Source organism: Salvelinus fontinalis, chromosome 29 (genome assembly GCF_029448725.1).
Source record: "Salvelinus fontinalis isolate EN_2023a chromosome 29, ASM2944872v1, whole genome shotgun sequence".
NCBI classification, from domain to species: Eukaryota; Metazoa; Chordata; class Actinopteri; order Salmoniformes; family Salmonidae; genus Salvelinus; species Salvelinus fontinalis.
In genome coordinates this window covers 31,224,137-31,239,610 of record NC_074693.1, presented here as the reverse complement: position 1 = coordinate 31,239,610, position 15,474 = coordinate 31,224,137, and the positions used below count along the sequence as shown (strand labels likewise).

Below are 15,474 nucleotides of genomic sequence, written 5' to 3'. Positions count from 1 at the left end.
GTCACTAAAGTCAGTGTGCCCTATACTCTCTGTATGTTTCAAGAATTTACTTGAGGCTAGACTACTAGACTGATGCACCATTCTCAGGTGGATGTTTATGTTGACAATCTTGAATCAAACATGCTACATAAAGAAACCGGTCTTCCTAGGTGATCCCATTTGACACCTATAAATATTCCAATACACACCATCTTAAACATTTCTGATTGAAAGAAACCAGACAAAGGTGATTTTTTTGCAAAATTAATCTAATAAACTTTATTTGTACACAAAGTGTAAATAGACATTTCCATCTGAAAACATACAATAAAAATAATCTCTCGAAAGGCCACCAATCCTCTGCATCTCTACTGGTTCCTTCTCACACGCTAATGCTGCGTTTGGACAGGCAGCCAAATTCTGATATTTTTTTCACTAATTGGTATTTTGACCAATCAACTCAGCTCTGCAAAAGATTGCCGTGAAAACATCTGATTGGTCAAAAACTATTTGAAAAAAAAAGATAAAGAAACTGAGCTGCCTATCTAAACAGTCATCCACTCACACAAAATGGTTTCCACAGGTGACCACTGTACAGTACATTACATTGTGCCCTAAAGGATCCAACTGCAGCATCGAGTCAATTATTCAAATCCTATTACAGTGCAAGTGTGATCTGTTCATTAGTGGGGAACTGAATCAGAATGGACAGACTATATAGGTTCCATTTCTATGGGAGACCAAGAAAACATCAAGATGTTATGAACAAAAACCATGAAAGCAGAAACACCTGCTTTGTACATGATTAATGTACAATATTTAATTCAGCCAATTGTGGAGAACAAATGAATGCATTATCTAAGTAGTAAGGGAAACAGAAGCAGCAAAATATACATTTGCCAGCTATGAGGAAAGCACATGGGTCCCTCCTTGATTCCCTTTACAGGTGTGTGGGTTTTCCACCCGGCCAAATCAAACACGTCAGAGCTTTCGGCCTACACCCATGAAAGCCGATGTGTGAAGGCTTTTCAGGGGGCCTTCGGCAACTCAACTGGCCATACGTTCGGTAATGTATCCTGCCGACAGGAGTGTCCATCGCAAGCAAACTGCATCATTTTTATAATTGTAGTAGTGGTAGAGCGTTACTACCCGTATTATTAGAAAGCGGCTATTATAGTATGACCTTCAGAAATCACCACGTCTTATCCATCTCCATTGTGTTTCTGGGTATACACATTTACCCACAGAGTATGGACAGGCAGAACATCATTGTCCTGAAATGCTGAATATTGTGAGCTTGTCAAAGTTGCTCTAGCATTACACTAATGGTAAAATTGATCCATAACCTATAGTCAGCCAGTGATATGAAGGGCCCCTAATGTGGCCCCTTCGAAGGCAGCAGGTTCCTGTGGGCTCGGCCGGGGTGTAATGTGAATATGACGATGAATGCTGTCAATCACACACAGAGCACCAATAAACTTTCAATTCTCCTCAATAAGGTTCAAGTCCAGTTCTGTGCAGTCTCTCTCAAACACACTCTGCTGCCCGGCCTCTTGCGCACCCATATTTATGTTCTCCTCTTCCTCACTTTCACTCAATGGTCCAATGCTGGTTCTTCCCAGGTCTGCAGGGGAGAAGGCTCCTCTGAAGTCCCCTGGAACAGGCTCTAGCCCCATGTAGACAGCTGCTCCACACACCAGGGGCTCCCCACTGCGAATCTACACACAGAACAGAAACAAACACTTAATATCTTCAGCATTTCCCAGAGAAACAAGTTTATCCACACAACTCAGCTTCAGCTGAATCTAATAAGCTAACACCCATGAAGGCAGATGTGTGCAGGCATTTCAGGAGGGCCTTCTGCAACTCAACTAGCCATACGCTCTAAACAGTGCACTTGTCAAAGTTGCTCTAGTAATACAATAATGGTAATATTGATCCTGGTGTGTAAGGAACTTGCCAAAAGCTTTTAGTATGTTTGTAGTTATTCAAAACACCATGAGTGTAATGCTTGTCCTCCAAATTCTATTGGTTTTCAAATCAACATTTTATTGTCCAGCAGCCAAAGGAATAATCCTAGCCATATTAGTAACCTATGCTAGTTAATGCATATTTAGAGCACCCCTTAATTCCAAATGATTATTTTCAGTACCGTCACATGAAACCGTTTTTGCATGTGATGTGCTTTTGAGAACTGTTGTCCCGTAAATTGCATCTTGGAACGTTGACAAAAAGCCTAAACATGTGCACATTGTTGAGCTTAAAATACAATTGAGAAAAAAGTTACGCTAAAAACAGTCTGATCAGTTACATCAGCCTCATCGCTTTAAAATGGGCAGTGGTTGGTCGGTTCTGAACCGTAGACAATTTATTTTAAAGCGGTTCCTTGAATCATATAATGTAAAAATGGTGTTACATAATTTTCTGTAAGTCCTACTTGTCCAAAGGGATTTAAAAAAATATTATTTATTGTCAAGCCCTGGTGAGAATGTCCACCTTTCAAATGAGACCGGTCTATGCAAAGCATACGTAAATGTATCTGTATATGCACTGACAACGAGCACCCCCCCCCCACCAATTCATCCTGCTCCGAGACCCCAGTCAGAGCCAACTGAGCTCTCCCTTGGTCTTGTTACACTAGAAAGGCAACCATTTCATGAACCACAACCCACCATCTTAAAACATGACACAAGGAGACACCGCCAGCTAGCTGCAGACCCAGCAGCAGCAGCTCCAGTCACACCCCCAGAAGGCCAAACAAACCAACCAGGAATGAGAAGAAAATTAAAATAAATACACCAGTGAGAAAAAGTGATGACATCACTCCCCAGAGCAGGAAGTCCATAGCAGTGGTTAAATATACATGGCTGGGGTGGTGGATGTCCATAGTGGCAAGACAATGGGCATTGACACATTAACCTCATCCCCCAGGCTCAATTGCTACCGCATATAGAGAACCTGGTAACACTGCAACAAAGTGGGACTTGAAAGGAGCGTGGCTTCAAATAGTCAGGCGAGGGAAGGACCCTGCTACAGCTGTATTAGAGATGGGACTGAAAAATGTAGAAAGTCACCAAATCAAAAGAAAATGTTCCATCACATTGACCATATTTTTGCAAAGGCCAATTGATTTGGAACTCGGTATATAAAGTTTATATACGAAAACTACTTCTAAGATGTGTGCTTTCAGATTTTACAAACTCACTTTGTTTAAATCACTTGCGCGTCAAAGTCCACTATGTAAGGGAAGGTTCTAAAGTGTTACACTAGATGGTGGACTGATACTTTAGCTCATTCAAATGGTTTGTTTCGTCCACTCCTGCCATATACTTCATTCAAGTCCCTTTCTGTGGCGCTGTTGAAACCAGACGGTTCGACAGAGCCGGCTGGTGGACGAGATCAGGCATATATCAACGATTGGACACAGGAATGCAAGTGTCAGCCCAAAAATACACACACGGGTGGTCAGGGCAATGAGGTTCCATGGCCAGGCAGCACAGTACCGACAATGCCACACCCTGAACCCAAATCCAGACTAGTCCGGTCAGGCTGGGGCAGGAATGTGAATGCAGTAGTTCTGGCTCATGAGGGGAGGTGGAGGAGTCAGAGAACCAGTGTCCCCACTTCTCCTGGCTAATGAGCCTAAGTTCCCCACAAACACACTGGTCTCTTCGGAGAGAAGCAGGAGAGCTGAGAGATGAGGGGCTGCTTTAGGCCCCCTGCTACTCTCAATCAAATTACAAAGGTTCTCTGCATCAAGGACAACTATGAGCAGTTTCTACCAAAGTTATGCATTTTGTGTTGTTTTGGATCCATTGCATTTCTGAATAGGCCTTACAACAGTTGTACCTCTCATCAAGCTCACCGGAGTCATCTTGCTGAAGTCCAGGCCAGGCCTGAAATAGTAAGGCAGGGTGTCCGCGTCATGGCGTCTCTTCAGGCCGGGCTTACGCAGGTCACAGGGCTGAGAGTGGCAGCGTGGGAGACAGGGGGGTAGGTCACGCCTCGAGGATGACGGGGAACTGCAGGCTGAGGGAGATGGGGCCGGGGGCTCCATCGAAGGGTAGCGTGGGACTAGATCGGGAGCAGGAGAGGGGGAGGGCCGGGGAGGCAGGATGTGCACAGGGGACAGGGAGAAGCGGCGTTGCAGCAAGGGCCGACAGGAACCCAGCGAGGCGGGGGAGGAAGAGCAGGAGGAGGGGGCGGGGAAGAAGCCAGTGCAGCCCCCCCTGGGCAGGTCGTTATGGTCCCAGGGACAGCCCCAGGGGAGAGGGGAGTCAGGGGACATGGCCAGGCTGAAGAAGGTGGGGCTGGAGGAGGAGTGTAGGGAGGAGGTGAGGGAGGAGCTGGGGCCTCGGAGGGGTACGGAACCCACCAAGGAGCCAACACCCATGCAGGCCACACCCCCTCCACTGTAGCAGCGGCGCTTGACTGGAGTCCAGATCTTGGAGGCGCTGGGGCGCCAGGGGCTGCGGCAGTGGGACAGGTCCTCAGGGACAGAGAGGGAGCGACAGTGTCGTTTGGGAGGCGGCGGCGGAGAGCTCTGCAGGGACAGGTCTGTCACAGATGTGCTGGGGAGAGGGAAAGGTGTTCCCAGTGGGTCCAGGGAGGACAGGACAGAGGCATCCTGCAGGTGGGTCTTGGAGGATGGGAACATAGACCAACTACTCTCTGAAAGTGAAATAAACCAAAAATGGGAATCAATGTAGGCCCTTCCCCCAGTTAATGATTGAACCTGATCTTTGAACGAGGCCCTTTAATTAAAAAAAAGCTTCAGGAATTAAATGGATCCTTACCTGGAGTCAACCCACACTCACTCCAACACACAGTGGGGCTGGAACCCACTTCAGGCAATGACTGAAACACAGCAATGAAGAGGGGATTTAAAATGACTAAAGCAACCATTATGGCAAAGGTAATTCCTTATGGAAGAAGTGCTATACAACAACCTGTGTCACATGCCATGCTCACCACGTTGAGAGAGAAGGCCCTGTGGTAAGGGGGCTCCTCCAGATTCTGTTTGCGGAGTTGCTCTGTGATGAGTGTCACCATGGCGGCTCGCAGAGGAAGGGGATGGGGTGTTTGTCAGGCTGTCAGACTCCTGGCGAGGTATGTGGCGTCCCCTCCGCACCTCAACCGGCCAGACAGACCCTTCCAACCTCACTGAGAAACGATCATCATCATGTTCCCCTCAACTGAAGAACAGCATTTAATAATGAGTAGTAAACGCACTTGCTCACATGACTCATTTTACCAGAAATCATAGCATCAGATACAGAATTATTTGGAGCAGGAGTCAATTTCCCCAGAAAAACAAGCCAAAGGATTTCCCAATTTGATGCCCATCTTCTAATCTCTCAGCTGTGCTTTGGGTCCTCACAGGAAAGTGTGTTTAAACCTAATATGAATCATTGTGGCATTACTTAGTCTACTTATCAACTTAGTCCTCTTAAAAGAGGTCAAATAATGAGGTTACGAAACTCATCGGCGCAGGTCACTGTAAAAACATGCAGCTATGTTTACACAGTTTTGGTGAGATGAGAAAACCCCAAGAAGGAGTTAGAGTGAACGCCTAATGAGTGTGTTCTGCAGACCTCCCAGATAAGAGCTGGGCAATATCACAGGCTAGGAAACGGACTGGCCAACCATCTAGCTGCCTCAGATGGAAGTTATTCAAACACAGATGGAGTTTTTGGGGAATAGCATACTACAGAACATTATAGTTCAATGGGTCCATTTCAACAATGAGTGATGTGTGCCACTGTAGAGTGCTATGAGGAGAAAGAAATGGGGAGGGAGAATGTGGAAAAGAGGGGGAGGAAGTGTGGGAAATGAAGAGGGAGTGGGGCCAAAGGCACATTATGCCTGCACTGTGAGAGACACAAAAGGGGGAAGAGAAAGTGGACAACAGGACTAGAAGAAGCTTAAAATGACCAGAACACAGAACAAACAATATGCACACAAGGCGCACAGCACCAGAGTTAAACAAGGTGCCAGTTCATGGAGTTCACTGACACATTCCACACCATGCATTTTTTTTCTCTCACGCAAATACCAGAGTTGGTCAGCTTTTAAACAGATGTAACAGTAATTGGAACTAGAGACACACCCTATGGAGACAAACTGACTCCGCTAAGGCCTATACAGTCCCACACCAAATAAGACCGGTCCAGATACATGCTTGACTAGTCATTCCAACCTTTGAACTGTTCTGTAAATCTAGATCACAATGAAACCAAAAGGCATCTATAAAACTAGCACTTGATAAACAGCTTCTGTTTTCCTATGTAGTCATCTCAATGTATACTGAACAAAAAAAAAATTAAACGCAACATGCAATCATTTCAAAGATTTTACTGAGTCCGTTCATATAAGGAAATATGTCAAATGAAATTAATAAATTACGCCCTAATCTATGGATTTCACAACTGGGAATACAGATTGGCATCTATTGGTCACAACAAAAAAATTAGGGGTGTGGATCACAAAACCAGTCAGTATCTCGTGTGACCACCATTTGCCTCATGCAGTACAGACTTGATCAGGCTGTTGATTGTGGTCTGTGGAATGCTGTCCCGCTCACCTTTGATGGCTGTGCGACATTGCTGGATATTGGCGGGAACTGGAAAATGCTGTCATACATGTCAATCCAGAGCATATCAAACATGCTCAACGGGTGACATGTCTGGTGAGTATGCAGGCCATGGAAGAAGTGGGACATTTTCAGCTTCAGGGAATTATGTACAGATCTTTGCGACATGGGGCCGTGCATTATCATGCTGAAACATGAAGGAGCCGGATGAATGGCACAACAATGGGCCTCAGGATCATGTCACGGTATCTCCGTGCGTTCAAATAGCCATCAATAAAGTATAATTGTTTTCTTCGTCCATAGCTTATGCCTGCCCATACCATAACCCCACCACCACGGGGCACTCTGTTCACATCAGAAAACAGCTCAACGCCATACACAAGGCCAGTTGGACGTTCTGCCAAATTCTCTAAAACGACAGAGGCTGCTTATGATAAAGAAATTATCATTAAAATCTCTGGCAAGGAAAACTTGGCGTTACATTGTATTATATCACGAGTTGGAATTGTCTTGATAATGATTACATTGTCACAATTTGTCATCTACTGCATATAGGTATTTGTTTAACTTTGTTTCATCCAACTCTTATTGATGTTTATTGTGGCATAGCAGAAATTCATTATGATGCATAATGTATTGTCAAGCATGTATGTCCTGTTTATAATAGTCACTTATCCTGACTATATACACATACTACATAAAGTCTAACAGACAATCTGGGAAAATATATACAAATATTAATCGTGCAAGAACTCTGGAAATTCCTGTAGTCAAAATCAAATGTTGATCACATACACATATTTAGCAGATGTTATTGTGGGTGTAGCGAAATGCTTGTGTTACTAGTGCCAACTGTGCTGTAGTATCTAACAAGCAAAGTTGCTTAGGAGCTAGAAGCAGAGCTGCCATGTCGGTCGGCGCCATCAGCATGCCAATTGCGCACTCCCTCAACTTGAGACATCCGTGGCATTGTGTGGTGTAACAAAACTGCACATTTTAAAGTGGCCTTTAATTTTCCCCAGTACAAGGTAAACCTGTGTAATTATCATGCTGTTTAATCAGCTTCTTGATATGACACCTGTCAGGTGGATGATTATCTTGGCAAACGGAGAAATATGTGTTTTGTGCACATTTAATTTCAGGGATAATTTATTTCAGCTCATGAAACCAACACTAAATGTTGCAGTTTAGATTTTTATTCAGTGTAGATGACAAAGGGCAAGGTCTCTTCCTGGTTTTGGGCACTTTGGGGAGCTACTGTTGCTTTAAGTGCTTAGGGCTATGTGGCAAGATAGTGCTACCCACAATAAAATGCTCTAAATATGGACTAGCCATCTCACAGAACTTTGACTTAGTTTGTGTGTGAACCATCACAAATAAACATTAGATTTCAAACCTACCAAGCAGTTAGAAATGCCAATGACTAAAGCGTGCGTGGACATTTAATTGATATAGAAAGTTCGGGTTAAATGGCACGTGTGCCACTCACTAACTAATCTTTAGAGTTTAGGTAAAGTATGTTTAAACGGTAACGTTATTAGTTATCAGGTTCTGGCAACCCAGCTGGCAGGCAACTATTTTGGGATGTTATCAAAGCAAAGAAAGTCTCAAATCAAAAATTAGAGTGCTTGGTAAACCGACTCTAGCCGGAGACTTCTAGTAACGTTAGCTCAGTGCTCAATATTCTGATCTAGCTAGATTATAGTTAACGTTGGTTACTTATGTAAATATCAGCTGGCTACTAGGCAAGCCAAACCTACAACAAATGTGATGACATTGGATTGTTGCGTGCTATGAACAATTAGTAGCAATATGGTGAGTTAGTTAGTTTACAAGCAAATTAGTTAAGTTAGCCATCATTACCCCAAATACATCGCTAGCAGCGAATGCTTGCTGCAAAAGGCAACTGACAATGATTAACGTCACAGGTTGCAAGCTGTGGCAAACTAACGCTAGCTAGGCTGTCCGTGTTGGTTTACACATTGTTGTATCACCTTTCATATAGTCACTGGTATCGCCACAAGCATGTATAGCTAGCTGTCCAGGTAACAGTAGTTAAGCTAGCAAGCTAACTCTAGCTAGCATGAACAAGCAGCAGCCCGTGGAAGTGACCGTCCTTCACGGTTACTGCTAGATGTGTAACAGTTTGTCAAATTGACGTCAAAGGTTTATTTTAGTTAACCCCAAGCCCTTTCCTAAATTTAACCCAATTCTCCAAACCTGTTAGATCAATTATCCTAACCTGCTACGAAGTCAATTCTGGCATAAGCTGTATCCCATCTAGACATAAAACCTTATCATTCAGCTGTTTGCTAGCTTTCTAACTATGTTACCATGCTCACATATTTAATTATCAAAGTACCTGAAGCCATTTTCCTAATAATATAATACAATTCAGTTAATTATTGACAGCAAACCCAGATTGTGCTTTGAAAACTAGCTAGCTCGATGATGAAGACGCATTTACCTGCCCACCGCGTCTCCTTAGCAACCGAAAGCAGCACCGGACAGAATATGGCATTGCACCGAATATATAGTCATAGGAAGAAACCATTAAAAAGGGGTGGTTGAAACGTCTAAATGCGTGTATTTTTATTACACCAAATATTTTGTATCACAATCCATCTATGAATTAACTCTATATCTTCTCCAAAAAATAAAATTACATCTTCAACTTGAGAAACGTTCTGCTTTTGATTATGGAATATGAAAAACTAGCATCCTGCTGAAAGTACCTAGCGTATAACCACATATATATTTGGTATAACCGTCCGGGAGGCGAGGGCGATGTTCTGGAAAACAAGACAAAAACGTTTTCTTAAGAAAAAAATTAAGATCAAAACATTGAGTACATGCATTTTTCAGAGATAATATGCCAGCAACATGTATTCTACCAATACTACAGCGTGTGCCCGGGAGATCCCAGCGCTACAAAAACATGTTTTGAACTCTGGGTAGTGTAGTTTGGAAGATTTTTGTTGTTGTTGTGATGATAAGGGTGCTATGAACTATGATAACAATAGCATTATTCCAGTTTTTGCATGGGAAATAACGAAAATGCTAGATTCCCCTTATACCAAAAGACAGACACTTCATTTCTTGAAAATACTCCACAAGTAATGCCTACAAATAGACTGACGCATGCGTAGTTGAAAATGCACATGCACGTAATGCCAATAGCGGAAAATACAACTCGAGTCTGTAGTTCCATTTAACTTAGTAATATAAAGTAAGCCAAAAGCAGTGGAGAGTGGCTTTGGAAACATTCAGTAAATAAGAGCCTCTTGCAACGCAAAATAAACTGATTGGGTATGTAACTGCATGACTTGAAGAAGATCAACGCTTGACGCTTGTAAACCAGGGCCGCTATAGTATGAATACATTGAAATGTAAATTGGGTGCATTATGTCTTTCCTAGGTAGTCTTGCTGATTCTTAGAGTCAGAGGACAGTATTTGTATGACGAGAATGGCAATTAGTATTTGGACTGTATCAGCAACGTTCAGCACGGTAAGAGACAAAGCTATCGGTGACGTTCTTTTAATGCATCTTATTGGCATATTTGATACGTATTCTGTTGTATTCGGTGTATTTTGTGACAGCATAGCGGCAAAGGACACAATCCAAAGCCCTTTGAACATTACAGTACAACATAATCAACACAACAGTGCCTCCTAGTGGTAAGTGTGTGTCACGACATGTTGACAACGATGGATCGTTGTTGCACATATTGTGACTGTCATCCCAGCATCATACAAGCAGCCACCGTGCAGATGGAGCATCTGAAAGCCAATTCACGCTTCCTGCACGACATTATAGTACAGAATGCCGACCGCTTCGCTGCCATTCTGCCCGAAAAGCTGTGTGTCTTCTATTTTGTCAACTCAGGATAAGACCACAACCTAAAGTCCTCCTGCAACATAACCCCAATGACATCTGCATAAGATATAGGAAGAATAATGTAATATATATTGGTATATAAGATATAGGAAGAATAATGTAATATATATATACACAGTGGCAAGAAAAAATGTGAACCCTTTGGAATTACCTGGATTTCTGCATAAATTAGTGATACAATTTGATCTGATCTTCATCTTAGTCACAACAATAGACAAACACAATGTGCTTAAACTTATAACACACTAATTGTATTTTTATTGTCTATATTGAATACATCATTTAAGCATTTCACAGTGTAGGTTGGAAAAAGTATATGAACTCCTAGGCTAATGACTTTTCCAAAAGCTAATTGGAGTCAGGCGTCAGCTAACCTGGAGTCCAGTCAATGAGACGAGATTGGAGATAGCTGCCCTGCCCTATAAAAAAAAAAAACTCACCAAATTTGAGTTTGCTATTCACAAGAAGCATTGCCTGATGTGGTATCATGCCTCGAACAAAAGAAATCTCAGAAGACCTAAAATTAAGAATTGTTGACTTGCATAAAGCTGGGAAGGGTTACAAAAGTATCTCTAAAAGCCTTGATGTTCATCAGTCCACAGTAAGACAAATTGTTTGTGACTGGAGAAAGTTCAGCACTGTTGCTACTCTGCCTAGGAGTGGCCGTCCTGCAAAGATGACTGCAGGAGCACAGCGCAGAATGCTCAATGAGGTTAAGAAGAATCCTAGAGTGTCAGCTAAAGACTTGCAGAAATCTCTGGAATGTGCTAACATCTCTGTTGACGAGTCTACGATACGTAAAACACTAAACGAGAATGGTGTTCATGGGAGGACACCACGGAAGAAGCCACAACTGCCCAAAAAAACCACTGCTGCACGTCTGAAGTTTTCAAAAGTGCACCTGGATGTTCCACAGTGCTACTGGCTAAATATTCTGTGACAGATGAAACTACAGTTGAGTTGTTTGGAAGGAACACACAAACCTATGAGTGGAGAAAGAAAGGCATAGCACACCAACATCAAAATCTCATCCCAACTGTTTGGGGCTGCCTCAGGGCCTGGACAACTTGCTATCATTGACGGAAAAATTAATTATTAAGTTTATCAAGACATTTTGCAGGAGAATGTAAGACTATTTGTCCGCCAATTGAAGCTAAACAGAAGTTGGGTGATGCAACAGGACAATGACCCAAAACACAGAAGTAAATCAACAGAATGGCTTCCACAGAAGAAAATACGCCTTCTGGAGTGCCCCAGTCAAGAGTCCTGACCTCAACCTGATTTTTTTGTTGTTGATTTTTTGAAATGCTGTGGCATGACCTCGAGAGCGGTTCACACCAGACATCCTAAGAATATTGCTGAACTGAAACAGTTTTGTAAAGATGAATGGTCCAAAATTCCTTCTGACCGTTGTGCAGGTCTGATCCGCATCTACAGAGAACGTTTGGTTGAGGTTATTGCTGCCAAAGGAGGGTCAACCAATTTTTAAATCCAAGGGTTCACATACTTTTTCCACCCTACATTGTGAATGTTTAAACAGTGTTCAATAAAGACATGAAAATGTATAATTGTTTGTGCTATTAGTTTAAGCAAACTGTTTGTCTATTGTCGTGACTTAGATGAAGATCAGATCAAATTTGAGGACCAATTTATGCAGAAATCCAGGTAATTCCAAAGGGTTCACACACTTTTTCTTGCCAGTGTGTGTGTGTGTATATGTCTCCAACAGTTCAGAGGCCAATGATCTAGCATTACACTTGGCACCCAACATGAAGACGTCATTGTGGTTGACTAGTAAGGTTTCTCAAATATCACACTTTAAACACCTACTGTTCTGCTACCTTTTCAAATGCATGTCTCAGTAGATTCTCTCTCTAAATTTACTCCTTCCCTCTTTTTCCCTATCCTCCTCCATATCATTGACACTTGACTTCGCTTATCGATATGTCCATACAGGTTCTGGAAACTGACAGAACAGAAAGAGTGGCTTTACATGGTGTGTAAGAGGATACATATTGCATGACTCTTTTCTTTGGTGAGTGTGCTATAAAAAGCTGATACTGGCATTACACTCCACTTCATTCTTACTGGCCCCTGTAGCAGACACCTATAGATACGACCAACCCAGCCCAGACATATGCAGATACTGTGGAAGACATGATAGACCAGGTGCAAAGAGGTTGCAAGGTACAGCAAATACAATAGTGCGTGGACGAGGAGAACAGATAAGTCTATATTTGGACACAGAGCAGTGTGTAATGCTGATAGTGTAGTAACTGTGTAACAATGCTTATTAGTGTTCTAAATCTATGGGTATACTCTCTCAATATGGACTTGACCCACATGTTTCACTGTTTTTCATTAAGTCGTTGCCCAGTGATCTTCTTGCCCAAACGATACTAACCAAAGTAACAGAGTAGGTACTGCCTCGGAGCATACAATATCAGTGCACTATTAGACTGTACCATTCTCTCATCAGCAAAGACTAGGTCGAACAGCCAAATCCTCACGAGTTAGGATCAAGGTCATTGTGCATAATAATAGATTTGCTTTGTTGGTATCTCTCTCTACAGATACGCGCGCTCTGCAAGGGGAGTGTTTGTGGAAGACGAGGTGAAGACAGGTTTTGGGGGTGTGGGGAGTCACTTTTGGGCCTTCCAGCTTCAGGGTGATGATGGCTTCTGCCCTGACATAATGACCATAGCCAAGGTGATGGGTAACGGGCATCCCCTGGCATGTATGGTAACCTGTGGAGATAGCTGAGGCCTTCACAGCCAACAGAGTGGGGTACTTTCACACAGTGAGACTAGTAGTTGCTGTTACTACCTATTTTTTTATTACCTTGATTTAGCTAGGCAAGTCAGTTAAGAACAAATTCTTATTTACAATAATTACCTACCCTGGCCAAATCCTAACGACCCTGGGCCAATTGTGCGCCACCCTATAGGACTCCCAATCACAGCCGGTTGTGTTACAGCCTGGAATCTAACCAGGGTCTGTAGTGACGCCTCTAGCACTGAGACACCACTCGGGAGCCCCTATATATATTCTTAGAAAATAAGGTGTACAGTGCACAAAACTCAAATTAGGAGTCTCATCCCTAATCATGAATTGTGGCTTTCCTGTGACTGTGTGCAGTTTGGCAGAAACCCAGTGATCAAGGAGGACTTGATTGAGAACTCTTCATGTTTAGGTAATGGGCGTGTTCCTTGGCCCAGGCACTGCTGACATGCCAGATCGTACAACACCTGCATAGGTGTTGTACGATCAGCCAACCACGTTATAGCAATCTGGTGTCCGAAGGCACAGTCGAAGACTTGGCACGCAACCATTGGTTGATGCATGCAACGTCTGAGCAGGTGAACAAGCCCATGGTCTCTATAGTAACCATTGACTACCAACCTTGCATTCTGAGATACTGGCTGAATAGTGGTTTTGTGGGCTTGGAGATGGTCACAGAGCCAAGGGGCTGGTTGTAGGCTTCAGCTTTTCCAAAAAAATCTTAGCATTACCCCCCCCCAAAAAAACACAAGCAGAAATATCCTCTCCTGTTCCAGACTGAAAGAGGAGCATATCTGAGTCAGCACAGAAAGCCCCTGGGAGAACAGTCAAGTTTAAACCTCCCATGTGCTTCAGTGTGGAGGACGCAAAGCTGGTGGCAGACAAGACACACACCATTCTCACAAGCGATTGGAACACAAACCCTGCAGCCTTGAATGAAGCATATTACAGGACATTCACATCGTATTTATTACGGTACTCACAGGTGATAGGAAAGTCCCACAGTTAATCTTAATCCCCTTAACCTACTGCAGTGTTCTCAGAACTGAAGGAATATGATAACTTACACCTACCTGATGCCTTTATCTGCCAGCACAATAGATGGGAATAGGGGTTGAACCAGGCCAATGACACTTATTCAACACCATCTAAGCAGGTATGGCAGAACCTGTTGATAAATACTCCCCCCCCCCCCCAAGACATGGAGAATGGTCATCAAAAACTGGACAATGGAGACAGCTAAGGTTTGTACAACCCTGTAGAAATATTTAATTGCATCAGACAGTAAGATTTGGTCACAGTCAGGTAGCGGTGTGGAGTGTCAAGTACTCTAGTAGATTAACTGTTAAAGTGCATTTCAGACATTTGGATTTCATAAAGGTCCTTGCTATTCAGCATCTGTGGGACATCCCATGGATCCCAGATAACACTAACCATTACATAAAGCAGAGCACCAGACCTGGAGCCATCGTGGAGGAAGACAGCCTGCAGACATACTCAAGAAAGCCAATCTCATTGATCCATACCACAATTAAGGCTACAAAGCTAAATGATTACACCTCTAGAGCTAACACATGGTTTATGACGTGGAATTACCGCACGCTTTTGGTTCTGCATGAGTGACAGAAACAGAGCAATGCATTTCTCTACTAGAACACCATGTACTTTTCCTATGAAATGTACATACATTTAAAATACCTTGTGACACTCACATTTATACTTCTGTGAAAATAGAGACTATCCCCCCACCACATGGTAACTACGGAATAACGAAGTACTAAGAACTCAATGAGGTACTACTGATACAGTAGGAAAGAGATCATGATCAACTTGGAATGGACACTGGCCCAGGCAGACTGAGAAGACACTTCCAGCTGATCTTGATAATTGCAACATTGCATGGCAACAGTGACTTTATACACAAGTATCAAAGGACTATTAATGACAAGCAAAAATTGGGTAGGAGTGCACTTACCAGAGGACTACTGTTATCACCTTATCCACCTAGAACATAGCAAATACTGTAGTTACACTTCAGATCCATAGCGGGGTAAGATCAGCTAGCTCCGAAAGTAAATCGACATGTACGTAGAACGACTTTCACCCCATTGACCGATTCCCTCTGCCAGCGAAGTATCTGCCACCGCATCCCAAAGAGACATCCGGACAGAGCGATTTTAACCTTACCCAAGACAAGCCATTTAACAGTACAAATCAGTTAAC

At 43.1% G+C, this 15,474-nt stretch overlaps 1 protein-coding gene across 4 annotated transcripts; it reads right to left on the bottom strand.

The window, feature by feature from the left end:
- Positions 1-227: 227 nt before the first annotated feature.
- Positions 228-15,413, bottom strand: LOC129827828 (protein FAM53C-like). 4 transcript variants are annotated; one of them, XM_055889041.1, is made up of 5 exons: positions 14,325-15,413; positions 4,951-5,174; positions 4,776-4,836; positions 3,845-4,650; positions 228-1,697 (listed from the first exon to the last, which is right to left on the bottom strand). In XM_055889041.1, the coding sequence occupies exons 2-5, from the start codon at positions 5,029-5,031 to the stop codon at positions 1,461-1,463; spliced, it is 1,185 nt and encodes a 394-aa protein (XP_055745016.1). In that variant the 5' UTR covers positions 5,032-5,174; positions 14,325-15,413; the 3' UTR covers positions 228-1,460. The 4 variants fall into 4 exon arrangements, with proteins under 4 accessions (XP_055745016.1, XP_055745017.1, XP_055745015.1 ...); XM_055889042.1 differs by lacking the exon at positions 14,325-15,413 and adding an exon at positions 9,039-10,587 and having other exon boundaries at positions 4,951-5,142; XM_055889040.1 differs by lacking the exon at positions 14,325-15,413 and adding an exon at positions 9,039-10,402.
- Between the last annotated feature and the right edge of the window lie 61 nt (positions 15,414-15,474).

What these genes read in the sequence shown, in the direction of transcription:
- LOC129827828 (XM_055889041.1), bottom strand. Translation starts at nt 5,031, where the DNA reads ATGGTGACACTCATCACAGAGCAACTCCGCAAACAGAATCTGGAGGAG. An exon ending in GGGCCTTCTCTCTCAACGTG is followed by an intron (nt 4,837 to 4,950) that starts GTGAGCATGGCA and finishes GCTGTGTTTCAG; the next exon opens with TCATTGCCTGAAGTGGGTTC. An exon ending in TGAGTGTGGGTTGACTCCAG is followed by an intron (nt 4,651 to 4,775) that starts GTAAGGATCCAT and finishes TTTCACTTTCAG; the next exon opens with AGAGTAGTTGGTCTATGTTC.